Here is a 21,784-nt window from a genome sequence, read left to right as displayed (position 1 = left end):
AAGGTATATTTTAAGGTCAGTACGTTAGAAAACATTGTATATAATGTATCTAATCTACATACCTGCTAAAAATCATACACCATCCCATACAAAAATTCATAAGACAACTAAATAAATTAGTTGGTATATTGTTTTTATTTAGTTATAATATTTTTTCCATTTTTTTCTTATTTCATATAAGGGTTTAATATAGGGGTACAATAAACTGTCATGTTGTAAAAAAGAAGTAAAAATATTTCAATTATTTAATGAAAAATTCTCACAATTACATGTTTTTTCATACATCTTTTTTCTTCAAGTTCAGAAATAATATTATAATCGCCTGTGAAGTTAAGAGTTTCCTTTTATATAAAGCATTTGAAAAAAGTATTTTATTTCACACCCATTACATCTCTCAATACACATGCTTATTCTGTTTTATTTTGATTAATTTTTATTGTTGTTGATTCTAAATCAGACAAAGCGGGCGTTACTTCATTGATTGTGGCATCTACCGTGTGTTCTTCATCTAATAATGAATCGATATCGTGTCTGAAATACAAAAAAATAATAATGATTCAGTTAGAAAAAATTATAATAAATCATAAAGATTTAAAAAAAAAACCTACTTGTCTATCTTCTCATCTTCTAATTTTGACTTAGGAGTTGTTGAATTCGTAAGAAAGAATGGTTTTGTCACTAATTCAGTTGAAAAAGTTTGCTCCTCCAGATAATCATTGTACCTCAGACGCATTTTAACTAGATATGGCTTCTGTGGTGTATATACGCTGTCTAAATATGGGAAAAAATTAATAAATTAAAATTCTATTGTTTAAATAAAATAACGTTAATTAAAAAATAATAAAATCAACTTACATGGATCATAGCAAAGAGTTTCATCATTCCAAACAATTTTCGTAATATCCGGAATAGGATCTTGAATGGGGAATCTTATTTCATAAGCAACATTCCATTCTCTTCTTGCATCTTCTACATTTTTAACTCGATAGAAGGTCAGTACTTTAAGTGATCCCAAATATGTGGTGTTTGGTATTAATGCACTTGCAAAGTCCACTTCAAGGGTTAGATCGTGGAATCTGTAGGTTTCTGAAGTCCAAGCCCAACCAATAGCTACCCAACCTACTTCCTTGTTTACATAAATAAATTTCACTCCATCATCAGTACAAGCTGGATGATTAAATCTATCTGGAATCCAATACTTATGTTCACTGAAAAGGAAGATTTTGATTAATTTTAATGTGTAAATTGACTCAATAAATAATTAAAAATTTAATTTACTCTTTGCCATTGTTGACATTATAATGAATCGTTGGATAGGTTGTAGTATAGTTTGACTTTGTAACCAACTCACTACTGAATGACTGTTCTTCCAACATATTGTTATATTTTGCACGCATTTTAATCATTATTGGTTTTTCTGCTGTGAAGACTTTTTCTATAAAAAGGAAAAAAAATTATATAATTAAGATCCTCAGTGTAATTACCCAAAAAATATACTTACTAGGATCATAACAAATAGTCTGATCATTCCACACAATTTTTGTTACATCTGGAAGTGGATCCTGAGTGGCGAATCTTACTTCATAAACTATATTCCAAGTTGATTCATTTTTCGGATTTCTCACAGGATAGAAATTCAAAACTTTTAAGGATCCCAAATCAGTGGTATTCTCCAATGCCGGGGAAGCCAATTCAATTTCTAGAACTAAATTATTAAATCTAGATTCTTCCTTAGTCCAAGCCCAACCTACGCCAATCCATTCATTTTGATTTATATGTACGAATTTCAATCCAGAATCAGGACATGCTGGGTGAAGGTATGTTTTGAATTTATTGGAACCACTGAAAATAAATTGAAATAAAACAAAAATGAAAGAAGGATTTATTTAATTAATATACAATTAATAAGAAAAAAAGTTAAAATGATTTTTTTTATTATGTGAAATCCCAAAGTCTTTAGCTTGATGATCTTAGAGGTGAATTTACCAAATAATGTGTATAGCAAAGATGCGAATACTGGTTTTGTTAAACCAAGGTATTTCCATGATGATTCCTTTATTTTAAATGTCGTCACACTCATGCATTTATACATATTTACCTCATATTGCTACAAATACATTGGAAAATTTCCCCTCCAGTACCAAATTTTATAAACTAAACTCACAAGCTCTGTCTCTTGGAGCAATATAGCAACCAATCATTTTAAAATATATACGATTTTTTTTTAATTCAGGCAGTTTTAAAAAAATAATTTAATTAGGCTATATTATGTAGGTACTAATATACATAAACAACACTTATTAAAATAAATAATTAAAATTTCATCTGAATATTAAGAACTTGAGAAGATCTGCAAAAATATTTGTTAGCGTATCTCTGAGAAAAAAAACCCAGAAAACCCACTTTATTCAACAAGTTCCTATCAATGGGAGTATGTCGCAAAGTTACTCTCAGATACGTCTTGCAAACTTGCCAGTGTTTTGTCGACCAAGAAAGAAGTCGTATCACTTTAGTCGTCACTGTATTCTCAAGTAGAGAATAGCAGCTCTCTCAGAAATTAACCAAAAGCTTTTTTTTTTATTAGTAAAAATTCATAGTTGAAAGTGAGAAAATGCTTAAGTTGGCCTGTTGCATTATATTCTTCGTCGTGGTAGCTGGACAGGATATTGTTTTTAAGGATAGTGGGGAGTTTATCAATTTACCAGAACGATTTAATCGTGAAACAACAGACTTGAATGCCAGTAAAGCTTTGCGTGAATGGGAAAGCTGCCGAATTGTGGATAAAGTCCTAAAGCACGGTGATGCATGGACAGACCCGAGAGCTTGTGTTGATTACTTCTGCTACGATGGAATGCTAATTGATGCGGATTTCTGTGACGATTTAGTGATGGATAAGCCAAATTGCTACATTTTGCCTATTAAACCATCACTGAGCTATCCATATTGCTGCCCGAAAGTTAAATGTGATGGATAATGATTGGAGGATTAATAAATATCAATATATTTAAAATAAGAAAAAAAAAATTTAAAAATATTTTTGTAATTTCGTCTCAGATCGACTTGAAAGCAATTCGATATGATTTCTTTTACTTGATGTTAAGAAAATTTGAAGATTTGTTAATAAATTCAGAGAAAGAAATAGAACTCACCTATTTGCACCAACTGCACTGTCTGCGTCTTCTTTGTTGTAATTTTCAGTCTCAGGATCGGGTTTTGTAAGTAATTCAGTGGTAAATGCTTGCTCTTCCAAATAATCATTATATTTCAGTTTCATTTTAACTAAATGTGGTTTCTCTTCTGTGAAGGCATTTACTAAATAATGAAATTTAATGCAAAATTAGTATATTGTTTTTTTCTACGAATAAATTAAATGTTGTACTAACAAGGATCGTAGCAAATGATTTGATCATTCCACACAATTTTGGTAACATTCGGCAGAGGATCTTGAATTGGGAATTTAACTTCGTAGACAATAGTCCATTCTTTCTTTGCATCCGGATTCTTCACAGGATAGAAATTCAAAACTTTAATTGTCCCTAAATTCGTTGTATCCGGTAATTCAGCCGTTGCAAATTCCACGTGCAATTTAATATTATTCAAAGTATTTTCATAGGAAGTCCAAGCCCATCCTAGTCCAACCCATTCATGTTTCTCGTTGAGATAAACATATTTAAATCCTGAGTCGGGACAGGCTGGATGCTTTATAGTTTGTGAAAACCCCGAAAAAACTAAGCTCAATATCGTGAGACTTGTTAGTAAATACATTGAAACTTTTATACTTTAGCGCAAAACAAGTAAACTGAGTGGTTGTTAACTCTGGGTCTAAGTAGATACTGAAGGAGAATGAAATGAATAAACATCTCCAACATACAAATTTGAGAATCTGCTATAACCAGTTTCAATCCCATTGCTTTGCTTTTATGTAGTACGTATATTTTTCCGATGGAATTCCCCAAAGATAATACAAAAGTCGTTTCGTCGTTCGTAACGTCTTATGCACACATATTCAACATTATATGCCGGTATATGTGCAAATTTGTCATGATACATTTACTTTATTTTTTATTTTATTGAATACATTTCGTTATGCTACTACAATAATTTTTATTTATTTAAAATCTCCTTCTTAATCGTTCTTATCGTAATAATTTTTTTATGTAAAAAAATATAAAATAAAGATTTTTTTAGATTAGATTATATTTATTTCAACTGGAATCCTTTTACATAGAATATAATTTTACAAAAATAAACAAATGCGAAGGAATCCAGGATAAGAATGGCAAAGCTTTGCAGCTGTTAAGCCATCTGAGTCCAGAATAATCACAAATTACAATAGAATTATATCTCTCACCAATCCAGATTATTTCCAAAAAAAGAATAAAAAAGAAAAGCTGTCCTACAAATTAATTTCAGGAAAAAAAAGGCAATAAAATGTATCATTATCACCATAGTTATAACTGAAACAAAAACTATGTGATCACATCGAATTGAATTGTTAGTAAAGAAATTTTCTTATCTAGTCTATATAAAATAAAGAAAGGCCTGTTTGTTGGTAATCGTCGTTCCGACTTTTTTATACAAATTCACACCGTTTGTCCGATTGCGATGAAATTTGGTACAGAGGCCCCTTATAACAGGCCGTTTCAGATGGCCGTATTCATTTTCCCCCCAAAGCCCCCCTTCAGGTAGCCCCCATAGAGATTTCATGCAGTGTTTGCCAATTTTTGAATTTGGCGCCTGAAATTTTGTATGAAAATGATTTCTCCTCATTGCAAATTTTTTCTTTTTCGTTCGATGAGAGCTTCCCATCTATATAATAAAGAAAGGCCTGTTTGTTGGTAATCGTCGTTCCGACTTTTCTATACAAATCCACACCGTTTAACCCATCGCGATGAAATTTGGTACAGAGGCTCCTTATAACAGGCGGTTTCAGATGGCCGTATCCATTTTCCCCCCAAAGCCCCCCTTCAGGTAGCCCCCATAGAGATTTCATGCAGTTTTTGCAAATTTTTGAATTTGGCGCCTAAAGTGTTGTATGAAAATGATTTCTTCTCTTTGCTATTTTTTTTCTTTTGGGATTGATAAGTGGTCATAATCTACCTTTAAACCATCAAAATTTTTTCTCACTAAAATTTTCGCGAAGCGTAACAAATCCCCGCGAAGCGGGGCGAGGTAAATTGGAGCGAAGCGACAATTTACCATCAAACCATCAAAATTTTTTTCTCACTAAAATTTTCGCGAAGCGTAACAAATCCCCGCGAAGCGGGGCGAGGTAAATTGGAGCGAAGCGACAATTTACCTCGTAAATTAGTAAGAAAATAATTATTTTAAAAATATTTCAGTTATTGAAAAAAATACGTTTATTGAGCGTAGATTAATGACGTGATACATATTTCTTGGAATTAATCTAAAAGAATTTTTTATTGAAAAGTGAATGAAATATATTTTGAACAGACCACAGCTCATTTTTTTTTCATTATATTTTAACATTTTCAATTTTTTTAAAAAAAAAAAAGTAAAGCATAAAATAAACGTTTTATTACTAGATAGATCACCTGTCTAGACGGTTAATGCCAGAGGAATTAAACATGTAATATTTAAGTCTTTATTAATTATGTCTGAATCTGTCTGAGAGGTATGAGAATAAATCGATACATTACTAAAGTAAATCAGGATTTTTTGAGAAAGACTTAATCCATGTTAAGTATGGGATAATGTCTGTAAAGACTACATATTCATTTTGATCACATGCTAATGATTTCTTGTCCGATAGAGAGGTCGAAACAACTCCTCGAATAAACCAATGATCATCCCTGTTAAATATAAGTCCACCACCGGAATCCCCATTGCAAGGACCGTCTGTGCCATTTCGCCATCCTGCACAAAAAGTATTCTCCGTGGTGATTTTCGAAAATGCCTCATGTGATCTCAGACACACCTCATCAGACACAACGGGGATTTCAACTTTTTTGGGAATTTCCGTAAAGAAGTTTCCATGTTCATCACGACCCCATCCAGCTGTAGTTCCCATGAGACCTATGATGCTATCTTTAGAAGCTGGCTCCTGCCAGAGGCATGCGGGACGAATGAAAGTCGTAAATTGCACTGCTTGTGGCAAAACTATCACGGCAATATCATTATCAACGCTATTCCGCTTGCGGTAGGATGGATGGATGTTCACCGTGTCTGGATAGACAATCTGTGTACCCTGATCCTGGGGTCGTTTGAGATTGTACTGCCCCAATATAACGACAATGTCTCGAATGTCTAATTGCCGATTGTAGTTGTCGAAGAAGCAATGAGCAGCAGTTAGGATGAGTGTGTCGGAAATGAGGGTTCCTCCACACTGAAATCCAAGTCTTGGGCCGTAGTAAGCATAAATGGATATAAGCCATGGCCATGCTCCTCTTGGGTAGCTCTTCCCACCCAAGACCAAAGAAACCACATTCTCCACATTTCCTATTCTACCACATTCGATTTTTCCGCTGCAAAAATCAACGATTGATTAAATACAATTTCTAAGTTTATGCGCATTTTTTTTTGCTTTGTACTCACTCAGGTTTGAGATTACTAATTTCCTTATTTTCTACATTTTCTGGTTTTGCCTCTTCCTTAGGAATGTGAATTATTTGACTAAACTTCTTTTCAGTGTTTAGAAAAGAATTGAAGATGTATCCCAAATGAATCTTTGTCGACTCATCACTTTGTACTACAATAAAATTTATATTTTATTTGTTATATTTTTTTAAGTAAATACTAATTAAAAAAAATTAAGTACTTACCAGGATTTTTGCACAATTCAAAACCGTCTATAACTACGGAAACTATATTAGGCAGTGGATTATCAGCAGGTAGACGTATTTCGTAAAAAAGGGAATGTTTTGGAACGGAATTGGATGTCTTTGCTCTTGTAAAGTAGAGCTTTCTTATTTCACCCAAATATAGTTGATCTTCGAGATTTGGAACTTCCATCTTTACGGAAACGGTTATATTATCCAGGCGATCTCTATCGCCCAAATTTACAGCACCAATTCCAACCCATCCAATTTCGGGACTAACAAATTCAAAGAAATGAGCATTGCGATCGCAATTCCCCATTGGAATTCGTCCAAAAGACGGCAATGCATTTGCAAGAACTACAATAAGATAAAAGAACTTCATTCTAGAATATTTGCAACAAAAATCTCACTAAGAATGTAATTCACTGTTCAACATGTAAAATGAGACTAATCGCACGAGTTGAGGTGCTGGATATCAAAGTATGAGAGATTTTTTAGCAGTTTTTTCCTGGTGATTGAGAAACAAGTTTAAAATATTGAAATAACCTTACGTAGCATATACATATATGTATATATATATATATATATATATATATATATATATATATATAGGAAATACAACATAAAGTTTTCGGATTCATCTTAAAATTTCGCGAATACATACAAAGACACATATAATTTTATTCTTAGGTATAGGTAATAAAATCCAATCATAAACGAATAAATCAATTCAATCTAAGAATTTTAAGGCTAAATCTTTATGCAAAAAAACAATTTTAGGAAAATATTTTAATCTTTGAAAAGTCAAATATAAATAAAAAGGTATAAAAAATCAAATACTTGGAATTTAGGAATATTCTAGCACGTGAGGGCCAATTTGCATGCGTGGAGATGAAACCAGTTTACATCGTCATCAAGTCTCAATAGTTGTCCTTCGGATTGAGCTTTGTGCGAGGTTTGGTAGCCATTCCATTAGACCCCACTGCTAATCGCGAATCAGTGTCTGAAGAGTACGAATCTTCTTTGGTGTTTTTCATTCTCAAAACTGACGACTCAAGAAAATGTTCAAAATTGCTATTTTAGTCATTTCATTAGCGGTCGCAATACGAGGGATTGGGGATCCACCTGCTGACTGTAATTACTATTTATTGATACTTTTAGTATATAAAACGTAATAAAATGTGTACTCTTTCACTTTAGATGTCTTCAAAACTTGCCGAGTCGAAGAGACTACATTAGATCATGGTCAAGTTTGGACACATCCCGTCTACTGTGTGCAGATTTTCTGTTACGATGGATTCATTATAAGACTTCTGGGATGTTCACTGGACCCAAAGCCAGGACCAAATTGCCGTGTAACACCTATTCAAGCTAATTACGATTATCCTTATTGCTGTCCTAAAGTGGTTTGTAATTAGTGTATTGAAGTAATGTTAGCATTAGCCACTACGCGTCTTCGGTTAAGACTTTTACTTCATATTTTATAATAAATTTTTAATTAATTGTATTGTTTAATTAAAATCTAAATCATTTAAAATTGTTTAGAATTTTAAACATTTTTACGAAATAAAAATTATGTATTAACTTTCAAAGAAATTAAGAAAATGGTTAATAAAAGTCAAAGGAGCTGAAAATATCATATTTCCCTACAATATCAAACGAAATAAAATCTTACTTCTTATTTCGTGAGAAAATCTGATATTTTAAGCTTTTTCTGAAACATTTTCTCATTTTATTAGCCTTATTCTTCTCTATGGTTTTAAAGAGATCAAAAGACATTGTGTTGAATTAAGAATCTGTAAAATTTGGCATGATCACTTTAAACGGAAAATATATGTTGAGAATGTTTACCACGTGTTTGCTATAAAATGTTGCTAAATCACTCAGTTTTTCTTAATTTAATTATATTTTAACTAGTCAACCCGAGCCCCCAATCACGTGTGAGCAAACTCCATTTTAAGCTATAAAAGGTGGGCGTATATTAATAGGGGGGATGAATAATACGGTACCCCGAGAAATTCTAAAAATAAAAAAATCCCGTTATCTGACCCTTCAGCAGGTAGAAAATGGGAAAAAATCAATTTTTCTGTGGGGGCGCTATAAAGGGGGGTTGGGGCGGAATCCCATATAGCGCTTGCAACTCGTATTGACCCCCTCTACCCCCATACCAAATTTCATCAAGATCGGCCCAGCCGTTTCGGAGGAGTTCATGTGCCACAGACAGACAAACAAACATTTTCAGCTTTATATATTAAGATTTCAGCTTTATATATTAAGATTAATTTTTTTTCTGTATTTTATTGCATTATTTTAAGTTTATTTTGTTTTTTTTTTCAATTTCTCAAAGATTCAATAAAGTGCATAAAAAATGTCGATTAAGATATTCTTTTGAATTCAATAAAATCAATAAAAATAGGAATGACTATAATGATGATTTATTTTAATTCTTCAATGACTTATTTTATTAAATCTGAATAAATGATTTTATAAAGATGCTTTATGGCTTGATTTTTTTATATAATTTTTATTTTGTTTCAAATAAATTATTGAAAAAATTGAATGAAATATTTAATGATTTTTACAGAGGACGATTGAAGAAGGATTTTCCAGGAACTTACTTTTATGCTAATTTATTTGCTATGCTGTGATATGATATGATTCATCATGTTTATTTACATGGTTGATTTTGTGCATAGGGGAAAGCCTCGAAATCTCCTCTCTTCTTCCCATTTACGTACAAATATTTATTATAGCATATTTGGCAATAGAGCGTTGGATCTGTGATCTGCCTTTCACATCCCCGGACGAGATACTTGACGCTGTTGACGCCACAAATGAAGCAAATGTGGCAGCGGTTGTTGGAAATTGTCCGAAGAAAGGGATACTGAGCACGTTGCAGAACATCCGACGGCTGCAGGAGTCTCACATCCGAAAAGACAAAGATATGCTCGCAATTCCCATAGTGCTGATAGAGCTGTGGATAGCCGAAGCGTACAGTGAGATCTTCAAACTTTACATCATCCATTTCTGCTGCTTTGAGCTCATCTATTTCCTCAATATTCTTAGCCCATTCAATAATCGGTGAGGAGTAATCTTTAGCATCTGGGCGGGAAAAGTCATTGTAGAAGGTGTCAGTGATGAAGATGAAGGCAGAATTATCTTCCACAGGTTCCCTTGCAGCATCGGGATTCTCGCTAATCTCACAGAAGGGTCCATTCACTGCTGAACAGTAGATCTTATCCCGCAGTACAGAAAGCTTCTGTGATCCAAGAACAAGGTACTCCTGGCAGAATTTTATTTGGTAACTCTGATGGTCTGGTTCGTACTTGAAGGGATAGTAGAAGTGAAGACTAATTACGATTTCTTCAAATGGAACCAAATCCATCTGCCCCTCTGTGCTTTTGTTAATCGGATTGAGGCACTTATTTCGACAATACCGTGCAGTTCGCTCATCAATCCGGAAGTGAGAATTTTGACTCTTTTCTACGCGTGCTTGAATTGTATGCAATTCCAGTGCTTCCTTTGGGATTTCAATGCTCAACCCGGTCTGTCGGTTGTAATTCTTCTTTGTCAAATCAAAAGTCTCCACTGGGATGTCCTTATCGCAGGATATTTGATCTAAACTTATGGAATTCATCAGTGAGTAAAACTGTGTTGGATTCCCTTCTAAACCCATTAACTTTTGGATGTCATCATCCTCTTCCGGGAACTTTGGAACTCCATCGATGTGAACAAACTTGGAATATCCCTTTATGTGATCTCCTATCTTGTACTTTGGTCTCACTTTTGGGGGATAAACTCTCTCCATTGCTCCTGATGTTATTCCTTCCTTGTCAAATAAACAGCGACAATCCTTTCACCGATTTTAGCATTTGTTTTGGTTAGAAAGATAAAAACAAACTTTCCAGTCACAACAAGAACACGCGCCAAACTTCCAATATTTCCAGGCATATAAAACAAAATCTTTTTGTATTTAATTCAACATTTTATTGGAAAATATAATATATTTATCAGGCTTTCAAATTCTTTAAGTCTTTTTTTTTATAAAGGAATAATAGATAATAATGACCGCAATGATGGGCCTTTGTACACAGAAACTTCTCAACTATTTCACGAAGACACAGTCTAGCATTTCACCTCCCTCCAGATCCAAATCAGCAAGAGTCATCTCGTTCTCAAGAACATCCCCATCGAACTTCAGATACATCTTCTCAGTGGCACAGTTCTGTTGGAGAGCAAACTTCTGCAGCAAATGTCCCACCGTGTCGGACTTTTGTGCTTCTACAGCAATGGGTCTCTTCCAGCGATCTGATTGTATTTTCAGCTGCAGCTCCGACTTCTTCGCCACCTTCTTGGTGGGTTTGGCATTTATCATATTCTCCTGGACAATACGGCCACTGATGAAGTTAACACTGGTGTAGCCAATGGAGCTGGGAGTGTCGGTGGAAGAAATAATTTTGTTCTCCATGAGCAGTAGAATTTGATTTGAGGACACTCCTTCGCGTTCACTGAGCATTTTGAAGAGATCCTCAAAGGGTTGAAGATTACGGAAGGGAATCCTCTCAATGTCTTCATGCCACTTGAGTTTTATGGTGATCTCATGGTCAATTTCTCGAGAGAGCTCCATGGAAGACACTGAAATTGAACGTTGGAATGACGATCCCTGTCCACTGCCAAAACTTCCCGAATCCTGGTAAAAATCGTCCCCATACTCATCCAGGTCTTCATCCGAGTCTTGAGACAGGGCCTGTGCATGAGCTCGTGCCTGAGCTGTAAGGGCATAGCCAAACAACATACTTCGGTGGAATCTGGCCCTCTTCCTCTTTGGAAAGCCTGTTGGCGTGGAAGTTCGTTTAGGGTGGGAAAAGGGATTCTTCACCTTCATCTGTGTTTGTAGTTTCTTCTGAGTTTGCCTCTGTACCACCTCTTGCTTCTTCTGGTAGCGTTTCATCAGCTGTTGCCCCTTCTTGCTCATCTCCTGGACATTGGAATTGGACAGAGACAGAGGCTGTCGTTCAGACGTATCAGGTGTATCATCGAGATCATCTAAAGTCAGAATAGAGTCCGCTTGAGATGAATTCTCCAAATCATCGCTTACTCGTATATCGGAAAATTTCACCGGAGGCGGCTCTGCAAACAAAATTTACGATTAGACATGAAAAAATTTCTTTGTTTTGTTTTTGTCTTACCATCGAGAGCATTAATGTTGGAAAAGATATCAAAATCGTCCTGGGACATCTTGAATTGCAACTGCGTTGTTTTACACTGAATTAATTTGTTAAATTGCCTTTAAGAGTGATTTATTATAATTTTTCCCAGCCTTCCTTTCCTTGCAAATCCAAAAAAACGCTAACACGCGAGCTTTTATAAATTGACCGTTTCTTTCCAAGAAAAAAAAACCCCGACATTGGCCGACAAAACTGCACGATATTTTGTTAGGTTAGGGAGAATTTTCGTGCTCCGAAAATAAAATAATTTTAGGGAAATTATAAAATGCAAAAAATAACAGAAATATGCATGAATTTGCATAGTTTAGCAAATAACTTTTCCAGAGTGTCCCGTAGATTAAGCGTAGTAAGTACAACGAGTACTTTTCATCACAATACCCGGCATTGCCATAGTGAAAGAGGTGAGGTTAGAGTTTCCTGGACATTGCCTGGAAAACTGTAATTACTTATCCTGCTTCCCCTACTTTTGTCTCTGTTTTAGGAAGTTGCAAGAAGCTAGAGGATATCATTGAGAAACGCCGAAAGGAAGCTAGTCGAAGCGTTGTGGTGCAGGTGTACTCGGAAAATTCATATCCGGAACTCCATTCCTATTGCTCTCAATTTGGCCAAATAAAAGAGGCGCATCACTATGCAATTAATCAGTACGGTGAGAATCTGAATTATATTTTGTTGGAATTCTCAGAGATTGAGAGTGCACAAGCAGCTGTGCAGTCCAGTTGCTTTGCCCGGGATGCCCAGGTGCTTCCCGTTCAATCCTCCTTTCTGTACTTTGGAAAAGGAAAGCCCATAAAATGCACAAAAGATGCCAAATTGGCTACAGTCAATGGGAGTAGTGTGACAAGCAATGAGGAGCTACATGAATGGCTTCAAATGGCCTCAAGTATTGATGATCAGCTGAAGATTCTCTGTAGTGCTACAAAATTGAATGATTTAGGCACAAGGATGCGCTTCTTGGCGGCTCAGCAGATTGAGAAATCCCTCACGGGTATGTTCCCATACGCCAAGGTGCTACCATTTGGATCTTCCATAAATGGATTTGGAAAAATGGGATGCGATCTCGATCTGATCCTAGAACTGGATGAAGCTAATCGTCCAAATTACTCATCTAGACTGATTTTCCATTCAAAAGAGCTCACAGATGCTCGGTATCAAATCCAAAAATGCATGGAGAAGATTGGAGACGTTGTAGAACTCTTCCTGCCGGGAATATCCAATGTTAGACGAATCCTCCGGGCTAGGGTACCAATTGTAAAGTACAAACATGAATTTTTGGACTTGGAAGTTGATCTGTCGATGACCAACACGAGTGGACTCTACATGTCTGAGTTACTCTATCTCTATGGGGAGCTCGATGAGAGAGTAAGACCTCTTGTCTTTGCCATTAGACGATGGGCACACACGGTTTCCCTGACAAATTCCGTGGCTGGACGGTGGATAACAAATTTCTCCCTCACAGCCCTCGTGGTGTTCTTCCTGCAGCAACTCAAAAAGCCAATCCTTCCTTCCATCAATTATCTCGTTTCAAAAGCATCTCCGGCAGATACCAGGATAACAATTGATGGAATAAATTGTACATTTGCACGGGATCTACATCGAATAGATTTCAAAATAACAAATGAGGAAAGTCTGGGTGCGCTTCTCTTTCAATTCTTCGAGTTCTATTCGGACTTTGATTTTGCCAATCGCGCATTGAACCTCAATGAGGCCCGCAAAACCCTTAAACCCGATTTTTCACCCATGTACATTGTAAATCCCTTCGAAACCAGCCTAAATGTGAGTAAAAATGTCAGTTTAGAGGAATTGGAACGCTTCCGGATGGAAGTGCGGGAAGCTGCATGGCTTCTGGACTCTCTCGTGGAAAGAACTTCCGTGGCACCATGGGGTCTCTTGTCGCTTCTCCTCAAGGGACCAGCTACAACACCACGGAAGCCAATGCTAGATGTCCGGAAGTTGTTTGAAGGGATGGAAGTTGAAGAAGAACATGAGGAAGAGGTGCCTACGGAGAGATTGAAGAAGAAACCAAAAGAGACTACTGTAGACAGAAGAGAGAGAAGGAGGTAGTGTGACCAAGAATAAATGTTTTTATTCATAGAAAATATGAGTTTTAGAGAAGAGAGATCATTTAGTAGTTTTCTGAGTAATTTTCAGATGAGTTTTGTGAGATGTCAGGACAGGGATAGTAGTCAAGAATGGCGTTCCTGTATGCAGTAGCTACTTTCTTGTCCCAGCGACATAGGGTACCTCCTCCGCGAACTTTTTGATGCTCAGAACGATTGATGTCACCCACACAAATCCAATCCTGCTCCCCAAGTGAAACAGCCCACTTGGAATGATCATCGAGCGTCCGGAAGCTCGTTGTGTTGCCATTTAGGTGAATGATGATGTCTCTGAGATTGAAGACACCAAATTGGAGGGAACAATTTGATTCCAAACGACCCGGTCCATGTAGCCAGGATTCAACCATCAGCGTAGCTCCAAGTGTGGGAGCTACCCAATCCGTATAGAGCTCCTTTTGGAACTTAGCACTCTTGGCGAAGCTCCTGAAGATGCTTCCATTGCGGGATTTTAGCTCCTCAACACGCCAAAATGGTGGAGTTGTGATCCTCATCATGTTGGATGCTCTCACGAGATTTGGAAAAACTTCCTTTAATTTTTCAGGGAGATTAATCTCATACAAATGAGGCTCATTCATCATCAACTGAAGCCCTATAGTGTCCATCTCGGTGGCATTAAAGGTGACACACAGGAAGCTCTGACCGTAGATTGTTCCCGTTTTGGGGTACATGTATGCTGTACCTAATCCGCTGGGATATTTTGGCACAGAATGAATGAGCCAAAACCCAGATTCTGCATCCGTTGCAATAACACCCTTTGTGTGTCCTCGTGTACCATCAGTCTCTCCCTCGGGAGGTTCATCGTTGTACATCAGCACCACATGATCACGCGTGAGCTGTCTCAGTATTTGCCCGGGAATACTCAGGGGATCATCAATGGAATCACTTGAAAGTCGCCAGTCATTGTCTCTCTCCGTCAGCACAAAGTACTGTAGTCCTGTGGAAATTTTTTTTGGGAGTTTGTATAAATTGAACCAATCTATGGGATCTCCATGGCTGTCCAGGCATGACAGGGCAGCCTCAGAAAGCCCAGGAAGGATGAAAAATGCACCAATAGAGAGAAAAAACCCAAAAACACCGTACATTGCAACTATGATTGCGGGAAAGAGCTTTAGAGCACTGCCTGCAGCGTCAGAGATGATCGTGATGATGATGCGGCGATCGTGCGACAAGTCGTTTAGCACCCGATCATGCATGGCGGGAGACATCTTGGCGCCGTGGTGTCTGTTTGCATTTTTACGCGCTTTTGAGTCACAAAAGATCACGCATTTGACGCACTTCTTTCTGGTTAAACTGGACAACTTTTTGAAGCATTTTGATGTTTACCCCGCTTGATGAAAATTTAGAAATTTAATTTCAATTAATTTATTCAGATGTGAATATCAAAATTACGCAGCTCAACTACAAAACATCCACAGATTAGAAATGAAAAGAAAAAATTCTACATGATCTTTTGCGTTTTAATTTATTTCGTAAAGATTAGTAGCATATAACATCGGGACAGCATTCGGGGTAATCTTTTGTGCTATTTATTGGTCCGAGAATGCATTCAGGATTGGATTTATGGGATCGTGTTGTGCACTCTTCGACACTGAAGTAGACTTTTCCCATTTTTCTGGCAAAACACATGTACCTCACACAATTTTCTCGATCTGTCCACAATTCATCTCTCTGGAGGGGCATCTGGAATTGTTCCAACCAGCACTGGTGTGGGAAATCTGTAAGATCACACCAGAAGATCAGTTACTCTGTAAGATCACGTTTCGAATTGCTTCTGAGAAAGAACCCTCACCTGGATTGATGGGAGATTTAAAGGAAATCCCAATTCCTTGATTGACCAAAAGAAGGAGAGTGTAGTAGAAGATCCAAAGATCACTCATGATCGCAACTTGGAGCCAGACTGTCTCGTGAAATGCTTCGATCATCAGCTAAAAGCCACAGGAATGACTACAAAATTATATTCCTCCATCTAGATAAAATTTATGTGGAAAGAAAAACGAAAATCTCCATACGAAATGTGAAGGACAGCTTAGCATCGATGATGATAGGAGATTGATCATTGGTGATCTGCCTACATGATCTATCTGATGTAGCTTATTTATCAGCCCGAATTATTGAGTCACACACAATGTTGTTTAACATTTTTATTGCTCTCTACAATCATTGCGTCCATGCGTTTGCATTAATTACGCATGAGAAATATTATAGGTATTGATCGTTCAGTGTGATCACATATTGAGGTATTCAATTAGTTGTTGTTGGTTCATGAGAATTTATCCAGTCAATAAATTTCGAGACATCCGTAAAGACAACGTATTCATTGAGATTGCAACTTCCCTGCGAAACTCCTGGAGATGTGGAAACCAAACCCCTGAGAGTCCATTGATTGGAAATCTCTAGAGCGTACCCACCGCCGGAATCTCCTTGACAAACTCCAGATGTACCATTCCTCCATCCAACACAGAGTGTTCGTTCACTTAGAAGAAGCTGATACTGTAGACTTGCATTTCGGCACACTGAATTCGCCACAACGGGGATTTTTACATGCCTCGGAAGATCAGAGAAGGTATTCCCATACTCATCCATTCCCCAACCAGCAGCAATACCAACCCGATTGACGATCTCAGAAGTATCAGAGGAATTCCAGAGACAAATTGGTCGAATAAATTGAGTAAATTCCACGGGATCGGGAGTTACAAGAACAGCTATGTCTGCATCCGGATTGTGGAAATTGTAATCAGGATGGATGTTTAGACTTTCCGGATAGACAATCTTGTCTCCTAAACAAATAAAAATTCATTTGAGATTGAAGAAAAATCAATTTGTGAATATTATAAGAATTCTCTCACCTTCTTCGTCAATCTTCCGGAGATTGTATTTGCCAAGAATGAGGACAATGTCGATGGCTTTGAGCCTGCTACCGCGGCGTCGATAGAAGCAATGAGCAGCCGTGACAATGAGCCTAGTTGAGATAAGAGTGGCGCCACAGCGAAAGGAAAGTGATGGACCTGTGTAGCCGAAAACAGCCACCAACCATGGCCATGTTCCTCGATTAATGATCTCACCTCCTGCCACGAGGGCTGTGGCACTGGAAAGGGGGTGAAGTGTTCCACATTCAACGTGTTCCCTGCTGAGGAGGAGATCAAGCAAGGTTTCAAATGAATTTCTCCATTTAGATTTTCCACGGACCTGCCTTGAGATGATTCCAATCCACCGGGATCTGTGGTTGTTGTTTGAGTATTGAAGACAGCTCTCAGCCTAATTTTCCTCCACTGAGGATCGATTTCTGTAAAAATAAAAAAAAACTTAAGATGAAATTCTTAGGGAAAAAAAAGATTGAAATAGGTCTTCTAATTTACATCTTCCCTGAGCTACTTACTTTACTTTACGCTAAGTGGGGCCCGGAGACTTACATCTCCTTGTGCACTGCGGCCCATGTGGGCCTATTGTGCATCCCCTTTATTCCTACTCAATTACAATGTTTTTTGTTACAATGTAGATTTTGTAGGGGGAGAGTCCCGTCGGTGGCGACTGCACGGGAAGTTCCGCAATCATTCAGCACTAGACGCTGGGCACTGGTGTTCGTTCGGCAGGCCACACAGTGTAGATCGGTTTTTTACCAGCGTTGTCCCTCCGCCACCAGACTGCTCTGTTCATCTTTTGGCTCCGTCCCATATATATAGGAAGTTCCGCAAACGCAGGCACTTACTGTATGCGGCTGCACATTATCGCTGATTGACCGGCACACGACTATGGGACTCTGTCTACTTGTTGCCCTTCCGTCTCGCAGATGGTGCTGATATTGATGTTGGCTCCATCCCGTTGGGGGCAGCAGTCGTCCGAGCAGGAAAGGAATAGCTGTGGAGTAGAAAGGAAAGAAAGGGAAGGAAGCGCCAGGCCAGAAACGGCGAACCGCTGCGGGAATCGAACCCACAACCCCAGTGATGGGTGGTATTGAGTGGCGCTTTAGCTCTCTTTACCACTGGAGCTTCTCCCTGAGCTATAATTCCCAGTAAGTATTTGTCAGACCAAAATGATGAAAGAAGTAGGTATAAAACATCATTTTGTAATAACTAGAAGGAGATTGGTGTATCAGTCCAAACGAATCTTCGCAATTTTACTCAGAGATGGTGGGGTCTCGATGCAATGTTAATATAACACCACAAATTATTTCACTTTAAATCAAATCTTTAAATTAAATCAGTCTGCATCAATGCAATTTATTAATTCATTAGATTTTTTCTCAATTTTTTTGAACAATTTATTTTATTAAGCAAAGTCGATTTCAAATTATGGAGACGATTCTGATTTTTGGAACAGATTACAACAAAAAATATTTAAAAAAAAAAAAAAGAATTAGTTTTGTGAGAATTCAAGTATGGCAAGTCGTTGGAAAATCCAATCCCGCGTCAGCATGTGCTCAAAATTTTTGTATATTTTGTGGTGAAAAAAAGTAATCTGGCTGATGTCTCAAAGTTCCGATCCACCACTTTCTTTACTTTATTATCGTGCAGAAACCTCATAATAATCACTGTAACGACATTTACAAAATACTATTTTTGAGCAACACTTTTAATTTAAGATTTTTTTTACCTGATTAATACGTAATGATTATAAAAAATATTTCCAATAGTTGGCTAGTCAAAAATTTTAATAAATTTTTATAAAAAAAAGTACAATGAGTAAAATCTTTTCACAGCAGCGGTATCGTTAGTGCTGGATCAGTCCAAATGAGTCCTTTCCATTTACGACTCCTCTCACATTAAGTGTCCTGCTGTTGCAAAGAAGATATTTTTAATCGCAGATAACTTTGGGGCAGCAGTAGGGATAATCCAAGTTGGGCCTTATGGGTATAATGATGCAATTTGGTCCAGTACTCTTCAGCTCATCGCAATAATCAACTTTGAGGATCATCTTGTCGTAGCAGATATATCTCACGCACTTCTCTGGATGTGTCCACTCTTCACCGTGTGGGATGATCTTGTCTAAAATACGACAGGGTGCACGTCCCGTAGCTGAGGCTTCCAAGCGAGTTATTTCCGGGGGTAGTACAGGCGGGGAGCCGTTTGCAGTTGGTTTTTCCTTTTGTGCATTCGTTGTGATTGCGAGGAGGACGATGGCAAAAATTATTTTCTGCATTTTTTGCAATAAAATTCTTTGTAGAGAATTAACTTTTGTACGTAAAGTTTTAAAAGATCACTGTCTGATGAGACAAAGATGATCGTTGAATGTTGAAGCACAAATATGCGACTGATCGCGGAATGGAGAATCGCAAGAGAATTTTAGCAGATTGAAGGAGAAGCCTGTTTATTTGTTGAACAAGTTTCTTCGTGGGCAAGAGATAATCCGAGTCGCGATCGGGAAAATACATACATAAATTTCGCGAAATATGTAATGTTATTATTAAAAAATATAAATGCTTGCTTGTGTGAATGAATCTGGTTCTATGTACCTCGAAATCTTCATGATTTGTTTGTTAACTGTTAATCATTATATTTAGAGAAAATACTTAGCTTTAATTTTTTTTTGTAGGTAGTATGTATTTCAGATCGTCACATTTTTTCATACACAAAATCCCAAACAACAATCTGTTGTTAATTTTTTTATTTTATTTTTGTTCTATATTTGCCAATTTAACTAAAAAATGAATACGCCAAGACCGCCAAGACAATAAACTTTTTATAATCCATTTTATGCTTAAATAACACTATAATAAATTTAGTTTTATAACGTCTTTGTTTTGCTGTTTTAGCGTCCTTTTGTATTATTGTTGATTTTCATGCAAGTTTTAGACATTTTTCATGTCAAGTCCTTATTAGTAATTCCCTAATTTTATACGATCATGATAAAATGCAATTTAAATGATTTATGATTAATCTTTGCAAATAGTGATTTGCAATCTTATTTTTACGTCGATTGCGCTTAGATAAAGATCGCAAAATCAAGTAAAACAAATCCTTGCTATTTTCGCCTTTTCAATTTGATCTTTAATGATCAAATCTTCAGTGATCGCGATGAGGATGATTATTAAAAGTATTTTCAGCATAATTTCTTTTCAATTAAATTCTTTAAAATCACTTGAAATATCTCTTATCGACAATGAATATTATATATGTATTACAATCACCCCTTCTAATTAAAAAAAAAAAGAAAGATGACTGTTGAATGATTGAGTACGAAAATGCGACTGATCGCGAGATGGAGATCCAGAAGACAATTTCAGATTGGAGGACAACTTGTTGGGTGGAAGTCAGTTTTTTTCTCTGGCCTAACGAGTTTTCTTCGTGGATAAAAGATGATCTCCGTCGCTATCGATCGGAGATTTATACATATTCAGTATGTGATCATTTCCCATACATCTTAATTTCCGAGTTTTATTTGCAAGTTCACTGTTATTAACTTTAGTAATTGCATTTATGCTTAAAAATCAATCTTTGCTATATGATCGAGGTTTATGATCTTCCTTATGCAATAAAATAAAACTCACCTGATAAGGATTTGCAAACTTCTTCGTCATTGAGGATAATTTTGTGAATGTCAGGCAGTGGACGTTGGATGGGAAAATGTACGGTAAATTCAAGGGAACCTCCGGTCTTTATAATCTCAATCCTTCCTTCATTTTCTAATCTACAATTTTTATACAAAAAGATTTGTTTCAATGAACTTTCTTCTCAGCAAATGCCAACAAAATTAAATTCTTACAGTGGCTGTCGTTGTTTAATGAAGAGTTTCACATACAAATCATTTGTTGCTTTTGTGGCATTTTGGACATGACCCCACCCGTACCACTGACGACTTGTCCCATTGTAGCGATATCGAAAAATATCTGGACACGGTGAATCAGGAAGTTCTCTTGCACAAGCTGCAGAGATCACACTGAGGATCGCTACAGCGTGAAGGATATAAAATTTGAACATAGCAAATCTTTTCTTTTTTTTCAGAAGATTCGTCTCACATGAGAAACAACCGGAATTTGAGAGAATCACTTAAAGATGTTTTGTAACATTTAAAGAAGAGCCACACGATAGCACTGAACGATGAGCTATTGCGAGATTGGAAATCCCCACAAGATCATTTGCAGTTTTTCACGCACACACACACTTTAATTTTTATCGCTTCTTGGAGTTCGAAAGATCACTCTTATGTGGGGAATTACGCTAATTATATTTCAATAGTCTACACAAGAAATTTAATTATAATTTTTTTGTATAAAAAATACACAGAGTAAAAACATTTTGATCGACGTGGTTGTAAAAAAAGAGTAAAAAGGTGTCGATCGCAGGGAGATCTCCTTAATCGCAGACAACTTTGGGGCAGCAATAGGGATAATCCAAGTTGGGCCTTATGGGTACAATGATGCAATTTGGTCCAGTACTCTTGAGTTCGTCGCAGTAGTCAACAGTGATGATCTTTCCGTCGTAGCAGAAGAAGTTTACGCACTTTTCGGGATGTGTCCACTCTTCACCGTGTGGAATGATCTTGTCGACAATTCGGCAGGGAGCTTTCCCGGTAGCTGAAGCTCCCAATTGACTAATTTCTGGAGGTAGTTGTGGCAGGGGGCTATCAGCAGTCTTCTCTTCTGCATTCGTCGTGATCGCAAGGAGGACGATGACAAAAATAATTTTCTGCATATTTATTTCCAAAAATCCAAATTTTCAAGCAA

At 36.9% G+C, this 21,784-nt stretch overlaps 6 protein-coding genes across 9 annotated transcripts; 1 reads left to right on the top strand and 5 right to left on the bottom strand.

Annotated features, from left to right (window-relative positions):
* Nucleotides 1–231: 231 nt before the first annotated feature.
* On the bottom strand, nucleotides 232–7,328 carry LOC129797007 (serine protease gd-like). Of its 3 annotated transcripts, XM_055839229.1 has the most exons (7): nucleotides 3,384–3,875; nucleotides 3,150–3,312; nucleotides 1,502–1,842; nucleotides 1,279–1,435; nucleotides 856–1,208; nucleotides 609–771; nucleotides 232–531 (listed from the first exon to the last, which is right to left on the bottom strand). In XM_055839229.1, the coding sequence occupies exons 1-7, from the start codon at nucleotides 3,763–3,765 to the stop codon at nucleotides 408–410; spliced, it is 1,683 nt and encodes a 560-aa protein (XP_055695204.1). In that variant the 5' UTR covers nucleotides 3,766–3,875; the 3' UTR covers nucleotides 232–407. The 3 variants fall into 3 exon arrangements, with proteins under 3 accessions (XP_055695204.1, XP_055695206.1, XP_055695207.1); XM_055839231.1 differs by lacking the exons at nucleotides 232–531; nucleotides 609–771; nucleotides 856–1,208; nucleotides 1,279–1,435 and adding exons at nucleotides 5,300–6,485; nucleotides 6,556–6,709; nucleotides 6,783–7,263 and having other exon boundaries at nucleotides 3,384–4,209; XM_055839232.1 differs by lacking the exons at nucleotides 232–531; nucleotides 609–771; nucleotides 856–1,208; nucleotides 1,279–1,435 and adding exons at nucleotides 6,556–6,709; nucleotides 6,783–7,328 and having other exon boundaries at nucleotides 3,384–6,485.
* Nucleotides 7,329–9,198: 1,870 nt separating this feature from the next.
* Nucleotides 9,199–10,691, bottom strand: LOC129797031 (snRNA-activating protein complex subunit 3). The gene has a single exon (XM_055839270.1). The coding sequence runs from the start codon at nucleotides 10,585–10,587 to the stop codon at nucleotides 9,448–9,450; it is 1,140 nt and encodes a 379-aa protein (XP_055695245.1). The 5' UTR covers nucleotides 10,588–10,691; the 3' UTR covers nucleotides 9,199–9,447.
* Nucleotides 10,692–10,743: 52 nt separating this feature from the next.
* Nucleotides 10,744–12,085, bottom strand: LOC129797037 (uncharacterized). Its single transcript, XM_055839279.1, has 2 exons — nucleotides 11,969–12,085; nucleotides 10,744–11,909 (listed from the first exon to the last, which is right to left on the bottom strand). Exons 1-2 carry the CDS (start codon nucleotides 12,015–12,017, stop codon nucleotides 10,885–10,887), a joined length of 1,074 nt encoding a protein of 357 aa, XP_055695254.1. The 5' UTR covers nucleotides 12,018–12,085; the 3' UTR covers nucleotides 10,744–10,884.
* An 86-nt stretch (nucleotides 12,086–12,171) lies between these two features.
* LOC129797003 (poly(A) RNA polymerase, mitochondrial) lies at nucleotides 12,172–14,103 on the top strand. The gene is made up of 2 exons (XM_055839226.1): nucleotides 12,172–12,408; nucleotides 12,489–14,103. The coding sequence occupies exons 1-2, from the start codon at nucleotides 12,273–12,275 to the stop codon at nucleotides 14,066–14,068; spliced, it is 1,716 nt and encodes a 571-aa protein (XP_055695201.1). The 5' UTR covers nucleotides 12,172–12,272; the 3' UTR covers nucleotides 14,069–14,103.
* Nucleotides 14,066–15,329, bottom strand: LOC129797030 (plancitoxin-1). Its single transcript, XM_055839269.1, has one exon. The coding sequence runs from the start codon at nucleotides 15,327–15,329 to the stop codon at nucleotides 14,130–14,132; it is 1,200 nt and encodes a 399-aa protein (XP_055695244.1). The 3' UTR covers nucleotides 14,066–14,129.
* A 921-nt stretch (nucleotides 15,330–16,250) lies between these two features.
* LOC129797027 (serine protease gd-like) lies at nucleotides 16,251–21,044 on the bottom strand. 2 transcript variants are annotated; one of them, XM_055839263.1, is made up of 5 exons: nucleotides 20,824–21,044; nucleotides 20,609–20,748; nucleotides 17,311–17,407; nucleotides 16,971–17,251; nucleotides 16,251–16,901 (listed from the first exon to the last, which is right to left on the bottom strand). In XM_055839263.1, the coding sequence occupies exons 1-5, from the start codon at nucleotides 21,036–21,038 to the stop codon at nucleotides 16,366–16,368; spliced, it is 1,269 nt and encodes a 422-aa protein (XP_055695238.1). In that variant the 5' UTR covers nucleotides 21,039–21,044; the 3' UTR covers nucleotides 16,251–16,365. The 2 variants fall into 2 exon arrangements, with proteins under 2 accessions (XP_055695238.1, XP_055695240.1); XM_055839265.1 differs by having other exon boundaries at nucleotides 16,971–17,248.
* Nucleotides 21,045–21,784: the final 740 nt, after the last annotated feature.

The sequence above is a fragment of the Lutzomyia longipalpis genome, chromosome 1 (assembly GCF_024334085.1).
Source record: "Lutzomyia longipalpis isolate SR_M1_2022 chromosome 1, ASM2433408v1".
Lineage (NCBI taxonomy): Eukaryota > Metazoa > Arthropoda > Insecta > Diptera > Psychodidae > Lutzomyia > Lutzomyia longipalpis.
Note: the sequence above shows the minus strand (reverse complement) of the source record. Positions and strands in the feature narration are given on the sequence as shown.